The following is a 15,671-nucleotide window of genomic DNA, read 5'->3' as shown; positions in this document are numbered from 1 at the left end:
CGATGTGGGGCTCAAACTTACAAACCACGGGAGCCAAAGCTGGACTCTTAACCTACTGAGCCACCCAGGCACCTTAACAAAGCTTAATTTTTTATTTTTAAAAGTCAATGTAAGGGGTGCCTGGGTGGCAAAGTTGGCTAAGTGTCTGACTCTTGGTTTCAGCTCAGATCATGATCTCATGGTTTGTGGGTTCGAGCCCTGCCTCTGGCTCTGTGGCTGTCAGTGTAGACCCTGCTTGGGAATTTCTTTCTCCCTCTCTCTCTGCTCCTCCCATGTTCATGCAGTCTCTCACAAAATAAATAAACTTAAATACACACACACATACACACAGATATATTTTTTGTTGGCACCCCAACAAAGCTTAATTTTTTATTTTTATAAGTTAATATAAGAGGCGCCTGGGTGGCTCAGTCAGTTAAGCGTCCAACTTTGGCTCAGGTCATGATCTCTCCATCTGTGGGTTCAAGACCTGTGTCGAGCTCTGAGCTGACAGTTCGGACCCTGGAGCCTATTTCAGATTCAGTGTTTTCTCTTTCTCTCTGCCCCTCCCCTACTTGCACTTTGTCTTTGTCTCTCTCTCTCAAAAGCAAATAAACATTAAAAAAACAAAAGCTAATAGAAATGGAAGCTCTAAGACCTTCTTTCTGTTCCCCAGTGGACGGCCAGTATGCATCCCTGCCCAAACACACATCCTCAAGTGCCTGCTCTGGAGACCCCTGCCCCAAAGGGCTTGAATGCCTGCATTATGCATCCAGATGGGATGGATGATGTTGCCTTTCATGGTCATGGTCAAGGTGAGCAGACCTCGTCTCCACACCAAGTCTGCTGACCTCTCACACCATGTCTCTGGTATGGCTCCCGCACCTTCCAGCCCAGCCGTAAAGGCCTATGTACTGACAAAGGGGAAGCCTGACCTATTATCAAGCAGACACACAGACCAACAGGAACCAAGTGAGAGAAGTTTCTAAGACAATCATGCTCCTTCAACTGTCAGGTCCGAGTTCACCCCCACAAGACATGAGGGCACTTGATTATGGCATGAGCGCAGAAGTTCCCTGGAATGTGCTGGCACTGGAGGAAATGAAATCTGTGCCTCTCTAATAGGGAGAATTGCCCAACAAGTGAGGCTGGCGAGAGCTGTTAGGGCTATTTTTGTTCATATGTGACACTGAGGTACTGACCTCACACACAGGATAATTATCTCCTTAGAATTCTTATGTTGGTAAATGACCAAACTGGTCCGTATAAGGACCACATCAGGTGACTGTACTGGCGCAGAGTCTGCTGCATACAACCCCGTAAAAGTTCTCAAGCTTATTCCTAGTTTGCTCCTGAACACTATTCTTCACTTACAACCTCCCTTCCAGAAGGATGTGTTATCAGCACAATCAATGTAGGCTACGGTGTGTGACATGTCACCACCTTCTGAACTGAGGCTTCCAAACAGTAACATGAAATATTTACAGGCCTCTGGTTCTGGAATTTACAGTGTGGGAGAGCCAGGAAGTAATCATTAATTATATCAAGTATTCCACATGTTTATATAATGAAGATACAAGTTGTCCATCTAAGGGAAGCCTGTTTGTTATTTTACATGGATTGGATCAAAATCAGGATCGATTTTAGGTAGGTCAGCCTCCAGTTAACCTTAGACACTGTACACATATTTTAGCATATTTAGACACTAATATGTACACAGCCAGTTGCAAGGAGACTTGCTTTTTTGATTATATGAATTAACAAAGTGGAGAGTTAGCACAGACAATCCCAAAATGGGGGCTAAAACGCAAAATCAATTTTTATTTAGTTTACATTAGGTTTCACATACGGCTTTTAGAATGAAGTGCCTTTCTTTCTGGAGTGTAAGGAATGTATTTCATGCTACAGCTCGGTGGTGGTATTGGGGCCCCTGGGAGAGCCGTACATTCCCCCCCCACCTCAGAAGGTGTATCATTAGATTCATTACATTATTAAATACTCATTGATTAAGACAAGTTTCTATTAAAAACTCATCTACTCAAGCTAATTTTTCTATGAAACAGGGCTGCACATACGAAACTTTTGGCCCTTATATGCCTCTTTTAGTTTTATCCAAGAGAGTACAGCTTCCTGAGCCTAGTCCAGCTACACTAGACAGAATTACTGTCTAGGACATGTGAAATATATTTTGTATTTTGAAGAGTTTCTCCGTCTTACAACTCAACGATAAGAAATGATCCAATAAAAAAAAAGCAGCAGGCAAGAGATTTGAGCACCATTTCATCAAAGAAGATATGCGGAGGCCAAATAAGCCATGAAAAGATGCCCAACATCAGTGGACAATGCAGAAATGTAAATTTATGACAAGGGACCAGTGCACACCTGTTGAAATGGCCAAAAAGGTCAAGAAAACTGCTGACACTCAAGAGTACTGACGAGAATGTAGAGGAAGCGCAACGTTCAGACACCGGTGGTCCAACTGCAAAATGGTTCAGGAAGCTTAGAAAACAACTCAGCTTAGAGAGTTTCCTGTCAAGCTATGCGTACATTTACTGTAGGACCCAGAAATCCCACCGGAGCGAGATAAAAAGCTATGTTCACACAGAAACCCGTGCACAGTGTTCACAGCAGACAGATGCACAGTCGTCAAAACCCACAAACAACCCAAGTGTCCCCTCAGCTAAATGGACAGACACCCACGGCGCCCCCACAGACCAGAAAGCTCCTCAACAATAAAAACGAGGCAACCGTTGACACAGGCAACAACTTGGATGGAGCTCAAACACACTGCACTGAGTGAAAGAATCCAGATGCAGAAGGTCTGAGGAGACACGATGACGGATTCCATCCACGTGACACTCTGGAAAAGGCAAAGTTCTACGGATGGAAAACAGATCAGGGGCCACACGAGGCTAACCGTTACAGAGAGGATTTGGCTAAAAACAAGCATCGCCAGGGAATCTGGGGGATGGGGTGGGACTGGGAAGTAGAAACGTTCTGTATTCTGACTGGGGTACAGTTAATAGGACTACGCATTTGTCAAAAGCCCATAGAGCTGTATACCCGAGAGAGTGGATCTCATCATATGTAAAATTAGAAATAAAATGAAAAAGCACTTCCCTAACTGGGTGCTTTTCATGAGAGCATTTGAGAATTACTCCTAAGGAGTATTTAGCCTTTTCTCACCGTCAGCCATAATTCCTATCCAGTTCTTTGCACAGGTTGAGAAAGACACACACGTTGTCTGTGGTGTATGATTTATCACACCTGTAGTATGTATATGTAATATATACTTATGCATGTATATTTTATCATCTGTATGTTGATTTATATTACATCTGTAATATGTACATGTAATATATAAGTATACGTAACATATATACATCTATGTTTACGTATATTATATCATCTATATGTTGGTGCATGATATATCATACCTATAATATGTGCACATAACACACTTGTATGTAATACATACATGCATGTATATGTAACACATGTATGCATGTGCGTATGTAATATACATACATATGTATGTAATCAATGTATATCACACCATCTATACGTTGGTGTATGCTATACTACACTTATAATTTGTATACGTAATATATATAGACACATATGTAATATATACATACATGTATATGTATATTATACCATCTATATGTTGGCATATGATACATTATACCTATAATATGTGTATGCATATATACACTTTCGTATGTAATATACACATGTGTATATGCATATGATGCCATCTATATGTTGGTATATGATATAGTACACCTGCAGTGTGTATAACATATACACACATGCATGTAGTAAATGTACACATATGTAATACACACATGTATGTAACAACACACATGTATATGTATACGACACCATCTATATGTTGGTGCATGCTATATTACACCTGTAATGTGTATGTGTAATACACACATGCGTGCAATATGTATGTGTGACATATAACACACATGTAACACACACACATAAGTATATGTGTTACTACACCATCTGTAAGCAGATGGTGGCAGAAGGAAGCTCCTTAGCCCTCAAGGATGACACTTCAATGGCCAATTTCTCTCAGGTAAGAAAACCCAACAAGACAAAGTAGAGAGGGAACAGGCCAAACCACATCAACAGCTACGTGCACATGCGGCGCGATCAGCTCCCTGCTCACCGGGAAACTTTAGGGGAAGAGATGGGGAAGGGCCACAAAAAGCGCAAGGAGCAAGGGTGGGAGAGAAGTTGAGGGGAGCAGAAAGGAGAACTACAAGCCAGCAGCAGACAGAAGAACCGGTGAAGACAGTGAGGAGCGTGGCAGCGGGGACTGGCCCCGGGTGTGGGTATGCCCTGTGCCAGGCTGAGACGCAGGACTGCCGCCTCCATTAAGCCTCTCAACGACCCTAGGAAGGCAGCTATTATGTATTTTCTGGTTCACTGATGAGAACACTGACTAATGGACCAACGCCACACAGTAAGAGACAGGCAGTAGGGTCCCATGTCCACTCTGGCAGGCAGAGCCCACCATTTCTACCCCACAGAGCTGCCTCCGTAAAAGGCAGCTTATCCAGAGATAATATGGCACATACAGGGCATTTAACATGCCTTGAATAATACTCTGGGTATTAAAGAATATAAAGTGTATTTTATGCAGAAGACATGACCTTGAAAATCTAATTCTATTTTTTTTAAGTTTATCAATCCTCAGGAAGCTCTCTTGTGAAAGGAACAGTGAAATATGTACTTTAGTAAAGCAAAGAATTCCTCTGTGTTATAAACTGATCACCCCATAAGCCTTACGCTGGGCAAATTGGGATTTTTATATAGTGGACTTTCTTTTTTTAATGTTTATTTATTTATTTTGAGAAGGAGAGAGAGAGGGAGAGAGGGAGAGAGAGAGAATGCACAAGTGGGGGAGAAGGGCAGAGGGAGAGAGAGAAAGAGACCATGAAGCAGGCTCCACACTCAATGTGGAGCCCGACACAGGGCTGGATCCCACAACCGTGAGATCATGACCTAAGGTGAAATCAAGAGTCAGATTCTTAAGTGACTGAGCCACCCAGGTACCTTACATAACGATTTTCTTAAAACAGGGCATACTTCCAACTTGTGATGTGTTCTTTTTAAAGATTTTTTAAGGTTTATTTATTTTGAGAAGGAGAGTGAGAGGAGGAGGGTTAGAGAGAGAGGAAAACAGAGAATCCCAATAGCAGTGTAGAGCCTAATGTGAGGCTCAAACCCACAAATGGTGAGATCATGACCTGAGCTGAAGTTGGATGCTTGACTGAGCCACCCAGGTGCCCCTTGTGATGTGTTTTTAAAAATCTGTCTATAGTAGCCAGTCCTGGAAGTAAGTAAATAAGATTAGGAAGTATTATGCAATGAATAAATGAAGGACTTCAGTTAGTTGTCTTTTATTTTATACTTCCTCTAAAGAAACAGAAGAAGTACAGGACACATTAAAATCATTAACATCCACTTACTATACCTTGCAGGATCTCCATAACAGTAAAGTGGGAAGTGATTTGAGGGGGCCACTGACCAATGGACCCAGGCCCTAGTTTAGTCAGTAAGTAAGTCCAGTAAGGGGGTTACCGGAAGACACCAAGACCACAGGAAGTCAATGAAATACCAACCACATTCAATCCCCACCATGCATTCATGAGCAAAATAAAATACTTAAATATTTAGTCTTCTGCTAGGATAAGAATTATATAAGGATTGTATTTATTTTTATTTTTTTTTCCTGACTGCTAATTAGTAGGGGAATTGGGAACAAAATTGTGTCTTAATAAAAAGATCAACTTTGCACACTACCTTGGCATCTCCCACTTAAAAGATGCACAGGATGAACCAATGTGTCCAAAAGAATAGAGTCATTACACAGGAAAACACAATGATGCAAAATACACATTTCCAAACTGGCTCGTCTACAGAGAAAATTCAAATCCAAATATCTCGTACAACAAGTTGTATACAATGCCAAACAATCTATCCTTAAGACAACATGATTTAGAACTCAGAAGCGTATGGTTCCAAAACAGGATCAGAAAAATATTAAATTAATACCCAAGTCAAACCAAAAAATGTGCAGCGAAGGGCTCAACAGACATACTATGGCACTGAAAAGTCCTGAGAAATACCTGCTTAAAACATTCACAGAAAGTTACTTTTTATGGTGCAGGACAAAGACCATGTCCAAGAATAATGAGATGATGTGTCTATAATTTGCAGGAACTCTTGTGTTTCACTTACTATCAGCACAGTGACATCATAAGCGTTCAATAAATTTCTAGGAAACCTGGCAAATGTCTACTAGGCCTTTTGCTGATGATTCAAGTCCCAAACTCATATCCTTGTTTGCCTCACCAGCGGATCAATTCTGTGGTTCCTGCAAGAGTAAACTCAACAGAGGGGCGCATGGGTGGCTCAGTTGGTTAAGCGTCCTACTTCGGCTCAGGTCATGGTCTCACGGTTCATGGGTTCAAGCCCCGCATCGAGCTCTGTGCTGACAGCCTGGAGCCTGCTTCAAATTCTGTGTCTCCTTTTCTCTCTCTCTGCCCCTCCCCCACTCATGCTCTGTCTCTTAAAAACGAATAAACGTTAAAAAAATTATTTAAAAAAAAAAGAGTAAACCCAACGAGACTAATAACTTTAAAATAAAAGAACGTAAAAAACCCCTAATGTTACAACATAATGTTAAACGAATACAATGTTAAGCTAACGTAAGTTAAAGCGAAGATGTGATGAGACTCCATGAATTTGGTAATTTTATGAAATCTGCCCCAGAGCCTTAGGAATCCAGGCTGAAGACAATGAAATTTCCCTTCTCTCCCTACCCTACAACCTCTACTTCTATCAAACAAAAAAGTGCATCCCGTTATTTCCGCACTACCACCTGTGAGACTACCACAAGCCTGCTGTTTCAGAAACACAACTGAAAGTGTAGGGAAAAGCCACCATTTTTGATTGTGTAACATACTTTTTCTGGCAGCTGGGATTCAACTTCTTTCTTCAGCCTCCTCAATAAAAATGGTCTCAACACCTTATGCAGACGTCGGATGATCAATATAGTTTCTTCTTCATTCAAGTCCACCTACAAGAGAACCTCAGATGAGTTGGACAACCTTTTTTTTTTTTAATGATCTTTAGGGCTACCTTTATTATTTGTTGCAATACATGATTGAAACTGTATGTGCATGAAGGCCAGGTCATTCATTACCTCTTACCACGCCTCTGAATTCTCTTCCCACATGCCAGGTAGTAATAAAATGGCCTCTAAATGGGTGTCTTTGTCTTAACCTGCAGTTCCATGGAAAAGGGGCCAGAGCCACCAGCCTCCCAGCTGAGAATATTTTGGATAGGACTGCAACAAAGCCTTACTGAAGGCCGGGACTGAACCCAAGGGAAGGGTCAAGAGTTCACGTGTTCTCAGTCAAAGCCGAAGCATTAAGGGGCGCCTGGGTGGCTTAGTCGGTTAAGTGTCCGACTTTCGCTTAGGTCATGATCTCGCGGTTCGTGAGTTCGAGCCCCGCGTCGGGCTCTGTGCTGACAGCTCAGAGCCTGGAGCCTGTTTCAGAGTCTGTGTCTCCCTCTCTCTCTGACCCTCCCCTGCTCACGCTGTCTCTCTCTCTCTCTCCCTCCTAGAAATAAATAAAACATTTAAAAAAATTAAAAGAAAAAAAGCTGAAGCATTGTTAGGCTCTTAACTTGGATTGTCTCAGACGCAGAAACACACCCAGGCCACATGGCCTGAACGTGAAAAGAAAGAAAAAGAGAGCAGATCTAGTTCGTGTTGGTGGGTTTCCAAGCCTGTCTACCTCACTCCTCTCCTCTGCCCTGATCTTGTTCAATCCTCTGTATACATCACCCTGTACAGAACCTCTGTGTAACCTTTCTCTATGAACCTCTAGGGGGCAGACTTGATTGGCATTACTTTCTACAAATGGGCAAGCCAATGAATTTTTGACAAAGGGCAAAGATCCCTATAATGTATTTCAAAATTAAAGGGCTGAACAGTTCCAACATAAATGTCCTGAAAGCTTTCTAAGTGGCTCTTCAATCCCACAGTTAAGAAACCACTAATCAAAAGGACAGGTACCCATTTCTTTTCTTGCAATGGCCCGTGTCTTCCTTTCAGAAATGAGCTCCAAGAGAAAAATTGATGGTGGAAGGAATGATAATAAGAAATGTGAAAATGGCTACTCCGGGATTTGAGGCGTATTTATGTAGACACAAAACTGAGGCTCACACAAAGGCCAAAAAAAAAAAAAAACAAAAAAAACGTGTACAGAAAATTAGTGTGGAGTAGTTTAGTTTTACACACAAACTCTTCATGAGGACAGTTTAAAGAGAAGCCCAAGTTTGCAACAAGGAAATATCTGTTTTAACTTTTGTGTTCACTTGGTTCAGCTGATCTGGTTAAATTGATTCAACAAATATCTCTCATTCATCTGCCCTATGGCCCATATAGGTAAGCATTCCAACAGTCAGGAACATTTTCTGATGGCCTACTTAACACGTTGTCAAAAGACCAAGGATCCTAGATTCTGGGATCCTAGACCATTTTCTTAGGACAGAAAATAACCCTGGAAAGAGAACATATGCACCCAGTGATGAGCTTTGTAAAGTGAGCGACACTGTAAACCACCCTATGGGCTTTCTGTGGCTCTAACATTCTCGGCTTTGGGTTCCTTATGTTCATTTCATTGCCATACCGTGGAAAATACAAAAGTTAGACCAGTACCCTTTCTCCAGTCATGGCAAATGGAGCATTAAACCACTGTTCAAATGTGCTGCAGCTCTTAAAAATCGTGGGGAGGAGGAAGTTAAGGAGGGCCCAGAGTTCCGGGAGCTTATTCTGCAGCGGGGTCCCGGTCAACAGGATCCTTCTGGGGGCCACATAGTGAGTGTTCAAGACCTGAGTCAGCTTGCAGTGATGATTCTTCATTCGGTGGCCTTCATCCACTATCATGTATTTCCACCGAATCTGTAACACACGAGGAAGGACCAACATGTGGTGAGCAAGGGAAAATACAACTACTTGTAACACGCAGGCAGTGGTGTGGAAAACCAAAGAATTCATACTTTGTGCACACTGTGGTGTGATTCCCCCTCGGATAAAAGAATCTCAGTAGTCTATTTCCCATACCTGATGGATCATATAAGACATCATGTGATAATGGAATGTCAAAGCTGCAGTGTTGCATAGGGGCCATATGATGCCAAACTGCTCTTCCCAAAGAAGAAAACTTGAGCCCCGAATGAAGTGGTTGAGCCGGGACTAGCTCCTGTGTCTCACCACCCAACCTTCCTCCTCCTATTAATGCTATTCCAGATTCAGTGTTCATGCTGCCTCTGCTCAGAGAAAGTTACAGAACAGAGCTCTCCACTTGAAGCGAAGATTAATGACTGGTTTTCCAAGATGGCGTCAGCAGGTACTTATAGCTGAGCTATTTTGGCTTCATGCCTTCTTTTCTATTATTATATTGGCTGACTAGAACCTTTGGGGCTTGGCTCAGCACAGTGTTTTTTTTTTCTTTTTGATTTGAATGAGTTGCTAACATTTAAAAGTTGGAATATTTCACATAAAAATCTGGACATCCAGCTTCTCTTAAAAAAAAAATAAGAAGATCTGGCAACCTGGAGTCCCTTGGTTCAGATATATCCCTTACCTGCCAGATCTAGGATCACTGTTTTGAGATATCTAAAATGAAAGCGCATGCTCACTAGCACTGAAGACAATGCTAAAATACCATCCCTCTATTTTTGCCGGAACTTGGGAATTAAACACAATCTTCTTTCCCAGCATGACTACTGCTTTAAAAATAAAGAATGGCCATATGACACAATCTTCCCTCCTAAGTCTACACACAGGCCCCTTCCTCTCTCATAACTTACCCTTCAGCCCTCTTCAAGGTCATTGGTCTCAGTTTCTTTAAGTGAGAACAATGAGGAATGTCCCACTAAGCCTATTCATTCCCTACAAAACAGTGGCAATGGCCAAGAAAAGCATTTGGTGCTCAGATGTCCCCGGATCCTGCTGCAAAGCTCCCAGAGAGGAGGGGGGAAACTAGCACAGTATTCTAGATGGTTCCTGCCTTCCTCATTAAAAGAGATGGTAAAATCGGGGGAAGAGAAATAAAATCATCTGTCAGTCTGGGATGTTTGGGTAAAAGAAACTACCAGAGTTTGGGGTTTTTTGCTCTTCTTCCACCATCTCTAAGAAAAGTGTTTAAGAACGAAGCTCTATGGACGACTGTCCCAAGCTTACCAACAGCATGAAAAGGGGCCAGCAGATAAAAATGTATTCAAGTGAGGCTTCTAAATCTACTTTCCTAATTTCGCTTATGACCTAATAAACAAGGAATCAGGGAACGTTGATTTTGCTAAATTTACTAATTTACCAATCAGGTCTTCTGCTTGGGCAAAATATCACTACCCCTTTCCATAGCCTCAGTAACAAATAAAAGCAATTCATCTCATTACCAGGCATCTCTGATGAATTCTGAAATACATATGCACAAGCCGCGATAGGGTGTTTTTAAGGATCTCAAATGTGCAAACACATTCCCGTAGTAATATTGAAAACATGTCATTTTTGACACTGCCAAGTTCCTCTCTGAGTTCGAGGAGCAGGCACACAGCACTGCTGCCAGTGCCATCTCAATTATGAAGCCTCCCCTGGGAGCGCACTTCCTGTGTGTTGTTTCCTGTGATGCCACGAAGGGAACGCTCAGTTCCCCGAGCAAAGGTTTAACCCAGAGATAGAATGGATCCAAGAAACAGGGATTCTGTTCAGGTCTGGCCATATCTTAGTTTCAGATTAGAGCACCTGGGTGGTACCGTGCGAGCACAAGAAATTACCAAAGGGGAAAAACAAAAGGAAGTTTTCATAGTTGCTCCCACGAATGAATGAATTTCCGTCATTCTGCGTGACTGCGTGGCGGGAGGGGCAAGGTTTCATAAGCGAGAAACAGTTCTCTATTTTATGGCTACAGGACAACTGAGGACACACAAATGAAGAGACACGAAGGCTGCAGGTGGAAAAGGCGGCTCGCTCAGCTTCAAGTAAATAGGCAGGGAAACAGCCCAGAGTCATTCAAACAATAGCCCATAATTTTCCCGGGAAAACCTAACACAGAACAGCACCAAAGCCGCATCCTGGATAAATGTTCGTATGGAGAAGACCATATGGAGAGGTGCCCACTCATCTTTGGAAGGACAGAGGCACCAGACGAATGAAGTCATGCGGCTGACAATAACCCAGGGCAACAAAAACAATTATTTCTTCTACAAGCACATTCAGGGCCACTGGAGAGAAAAAGAGTTGCAGAGGGAGCCCAGGTGAATTTTTTAAGAGATGTAAACTCATTAACGATGAGAGGCTAGGTAAGAGAACCAGAATCAATGACATATGCCAGAAAAGAAAAAAAAAGCATGCATAAAATTAAAACCCATGACCAAAATATACCTGATTCTTGGAGCGAGCAAGAGAGAGAGAAAGAGAGGGAGAGGGCAGGGGAGAGACAGAGAGAAGCCATCTAATGATCAAATTATACCAGCGAGTATAATTTGGGGAATACTTTACACTGCAGCGCAATGGTCCGTAATTAGAGGTAAAAGAATTTTTTTTTCAAACATACCTTTGCAAGAATGTGCTTGTCTTTGATAATGTACTCATAAGTAGTCAAGAGGACGTTGAATTTGCCACTCCGCAGCTGGGGGACAAGGGAGCGACGCATGGCAGGGGTGCCCTGAATGGAAAGAAATATATATATATATACACACACACACATTCCCTGGGGAAGTAATGTGTGCATTTTGTCTCACTATTCATGGCTTAATGGAGCCCAGACATGTGACTGAGAATTGCACATATATGCATTATCATATACAGATCCATTATCCAGGAAGAAAGTGGTTGGTGAAATCACACACATCTGGACACTTTTCAGACCCTTACAGACAGGCCTTCCCACTGAAAACCAGGGGTGGGGAAAGAGAGAAAAGGAAATTATGGCAACCTCGAGGTAGTGGAGACCCCGCTGCCCCGCAGGAATGCATCACTGCTACGGGACCCTACAGCAGGCAGCCCGGGCGCCTGGGTGATTGCCGAACTTTGCGGGAACCGTGGGCATAGCGGCACGCAGAATGTGCGATATTTGTCATTTGTATTACTCTCATCAGAAACCTCGCAATATGATAATTAACAATTTTCTTCTGCATTTCACTATCTGAAAGTAATTATGGTTTATTACAGTAATCTTCTTGGGATGATTAACTCACACTGTTTGGTACATGATGTACATGACAAAACTTTACAACCAAATACAGTTCACAGATGTGCATATGGAACAGAGGGAAAAAAATAGGGTCTATTTTTTGCTTCCCCACATTTATATATAAATACAGCATTCCAAACCTTGTAAGAAATTTTCACCACAGAAGGAGCCCATTTGTCAAATTCATATGTCCAGTTAGATAGTGTCCTATGGAACAAAAAAGAAAACATTCAGAGAAAAAGACATTTGTATGAAAAATCAGTGGTTAAAAAGATGTTCTTATTCATGCTCAGGCCTCACCTTGAAAGGGGCTAGAGAATATAAAATATCTCAACTACATATTTCTCTTAAAGGTGTGGGAAAAGAGATAAGCAGGGAATAAGACACCCCAAAGCATGACCAGTGTGTGTGTGAGTTCCTAAGAAATCTCATCAGAAAAAAAATTAAATGCATAAACATCGAGGGGGGGAGAAAAACCCTTAATTTCTATATTGACAACAGCCATTGCCAGAGTGATTGATGTGGGGACCCTTTAGAAGCAGCCATGTAAGTGCACAGAAAAGTTGAGTCAGGAAAAAGAAATTTAAAAAGCACGTGAAAATATTAAATAAATCTGTCAAGAGAGAGCAGGGGAAAATTAGTGAATGCCTTTTTTTTTTTTAAATCCCTGAAAACATCACCGTAACATAGGAGTCAGAACATGCAAAATATAGATAAAGAGAAAAACATGTACTTGAAACGTGGATACAATACAAAGGATGTCTAAATACTATGGATTCGGATAATGCAGATTCCGAAGGCTTTGCCAATAGTCCTCATTTGGACAGGATTTGCAAGGGCTAAACCAGAATCTTTTTTTTTTCTCAAGTCTGTACCAGCACTGAGATCGATGACAACAACGATCTCAGGGATTAACACTGTAATGTAACACCCACAGCCAGAGACCCCACACCCAGAGGAGGGCGCTTCCCGACAGGTATTCCTTCTCTCAGGAGAGTCGGGCAAAGACCTCTGAGGAGACACCCAGGGGGCCAGGCTCGGGGTACCATGGAGAACAGCAAGATCCGTCGTCCTGAGCACTGAAATTAAACTGCACGTTCCAAAGGGACTCTAATGCAAAATTCACACGTGACGATTGTGATTTGGATTCTGCTTTAGAAGACACAGCAAAGGCAGGTTTAAGAAGACATACTTTTTGGATTGATGTAACCTTTTGGAAATAGGACAAGGGAAAGATATCGAAGAAATCTTAAAAAAAAAACAAAACATGTCAAAACCTTTCCACTTCGTGAGCCACTGAAGGTGTCATGATGAATAAGAACTAACTGTGCCACATGCAGGCTGCGTAGACCACAGTGCTAATGGCTGATAAAATCGTTTCATCTGTGTTTAAACAGCCATTCAAGGGGGTGGGGGGGGGGCAGGGAAAACCTAAATCCAGATTAGATGCTCTTGGTAATCCCACTACATGCTAAAATTCTACCTTACATGAAAAACAAGGGCAAAAAAAACATGAAAAACTAATAGGGCAATCTACAACCTACAGAAAGATAGTGCGAAATAAATGACTTTACTTACGAAAGGGGGACAATGATGAGATAGGGGCCATTGAGTCTTTTGTGCTCCATCAGATAAGTGATGAGCGCAATGGTCTGTATGGTCTTTCCTAGCCCCATTTCATCAGCTAAGATCCCGTTCAAATTGTTATTATACAGGGAAACCATCCATTCCAGGCCCTGGAGCTGAAATGAAGAGTAATTGCTTCAATTATCCAAGATCTGCACAGGTAATTAATACTAATACAACTCAAGTGAGGCTGTGACTTCTTAACTCCTCGGTGCTGTAAGTTGGATTTCCCACAGTAGGCAAGTGGGGGGGGGGGGGGGGGCCCAACACAAAAAGAATTTAAAATATGAGCCTGTAATCATCCCTGCTGCTTGGCAGGTGCTAAGTGTTAATCAGATTTAGAAATGACGGGCTGCAGCATACTGGTGGGATTTGAAGCAGCTTTCCTGCTCATCCCTACTTAGCATTTCACAGTATATGACATTCCAGAGTGATTATAAATGAAGGAAACCCAAACTAAAATCCATTCCAACCACTCCAAGAACAAAAAGCCAATGTGAGGATTAGAGACAAACAAACCAGAAGGCAGGGCTGGCACAGAGATCAGAGATCATTAAGAACAGCCTTCTTGGCAACTGGAGAGACTCCCCTGGGGTGGGATCCCCTCCGGGAGGAAGCAGGGTGACCAGGGAGCCAGGGGCGCGCTGCTGGGCTCCAGAGGAGCACATTTCCTGGTGGAGAGAAAGCTCCTGGGCACCACTCTGCAAAGTGGGTGCTCCCCAAGGGCACCGCCCTGGAAGCTGACTGCCTGGAAACATGTCCACACATTTTTCAAGCACACAAGCTCTGCACCAGAGATGTGGCTTTGGGGTTCCTGTGTTAAGCACAAGAAAGGTGGGGTAAAAATACAGAACCGCCCCACTTCCTTCCCCCAACCACCAATACCAATAACACCACCATCCCACACATGCTGGGTTTAAATGGCAGGAGCCACTTAATATTTATTTACATATATACGTTTACACGTTTACATGTTACATAATACAAAGAACTATTTACATACGTTATGTGCTACGTAATACTCAGAGTAAACGTATATAAATATACAAATACACAAATATGTGTATCTGCTAAAATCAATTTAGCTTGCTAATGAAGTCGTACTTAGGGAAATGTTCGTTTTGTTTTATGTAAAAACAAAGCGAGCAACTCAATGATTTTCATTACTTATTAAGTGACTGTTCTGTGCAAAGGACCATGCATGGAGGTAGGGAAGATGGACGCATGGGTGTGTAGGATGCATGCCTCCCCTCAGAAGCTTCCAGTCAAAGAGGAGACAAAAGGCATTCAGACATACACGTACGCCAAGAAGCGCCTGAAGGTACGTGGCATACACATAAATAGTATCATCTTATTTAAAACTGTACCAGCACCAATAAGCAATCGTATGGAGCAGAGATTTTCTGAGGGAGGGCACTGCCAAGGTCTGCAGAAACACCTCCACAGGCCACTTGGGCTACCTTGTAGCACGCAAGACTCCAAATTCCTCCTACAGGATTTTGCAAAACAACAGCAACACCAAGAGACGGGAGAAACAGGCTCTGAGGGCACGGGGGGAAACGACTGGACACCACAGTGGTGGGCGGGGGGGCGGGGGCTGCATGCCTGCAATAGGACCCTGAGACCACCAGACCTCTCGGAAAGTCAACTAAATGCCAGAAACATCCAGAGAGTGGTTTAGCGGATTTTTTCCCCCACTGAAAACTGGCAAAGGGGCTGACTTTGGCATCTGTGTTCAACCCGGATAAAGCAGAAGCGTAAGCGGGCCGCAGAGGA

The 15,671-nt window shown here is 42.6% G+C and overlaps 1 protein-coding gene across 1 annotated transcript in view; it reads right to left on the bottom strand.

The window, feature by feature from the left end:
• The window catches only part of SMARCA2 (SWI/SNF related, matrix associated, actin dependent regulator of chromatin, subfamily a, member 2), a 180,780-nt gene that overhangs the window by 100,666 nt on the left and 64,443 nt on the right, over window positions 1-15,671 (bottom strand). The window contains exons 15-19 of the mRNA XM_039230804.1: window positions 13,848-14,011; window positions 12,410-12,476; window positions 11,631-11,741; window positions 8,732-8,974; window positions 6,968-7,081 (exon numbers count right to left, since the gene is read on the bottom strand). Coding sequence (XP_039086735.1) covers window positions 6,968-7,081; window positions 8,732-8,974; window positions 11,631-11,741; window positions 12,410-12,476; window positions 13,848-14,011 — 699 coding nt within the window. The remainder of the gene's footprint in view (window positions 1-6,967; window positions 7,082-8,731; window positions 8,975-11,630; window positions 11,742-12,409; window positions 12,477-13,847; window positions 14,012-15,671) is intronic.

The sequence above is a fragment of the Hyaena hyaena genome, unplaced genomic scaffold (assembly GCF_003009895.1).
Source record: "Hyaena hyaena isolate Hyena2069 unplaced genomic scaffold, ASM300989v1 scaffold_51, whole genome shotgun sequence".
NCBI lineage: Eukaryota > Metazoa > Chordata > Mammalia > Carnivora > Hyaenidae > Hyaena > Hyaena hyaena.
This window is presented reverse-complemented; position numbering and strand designations above follow the sequence as displayed.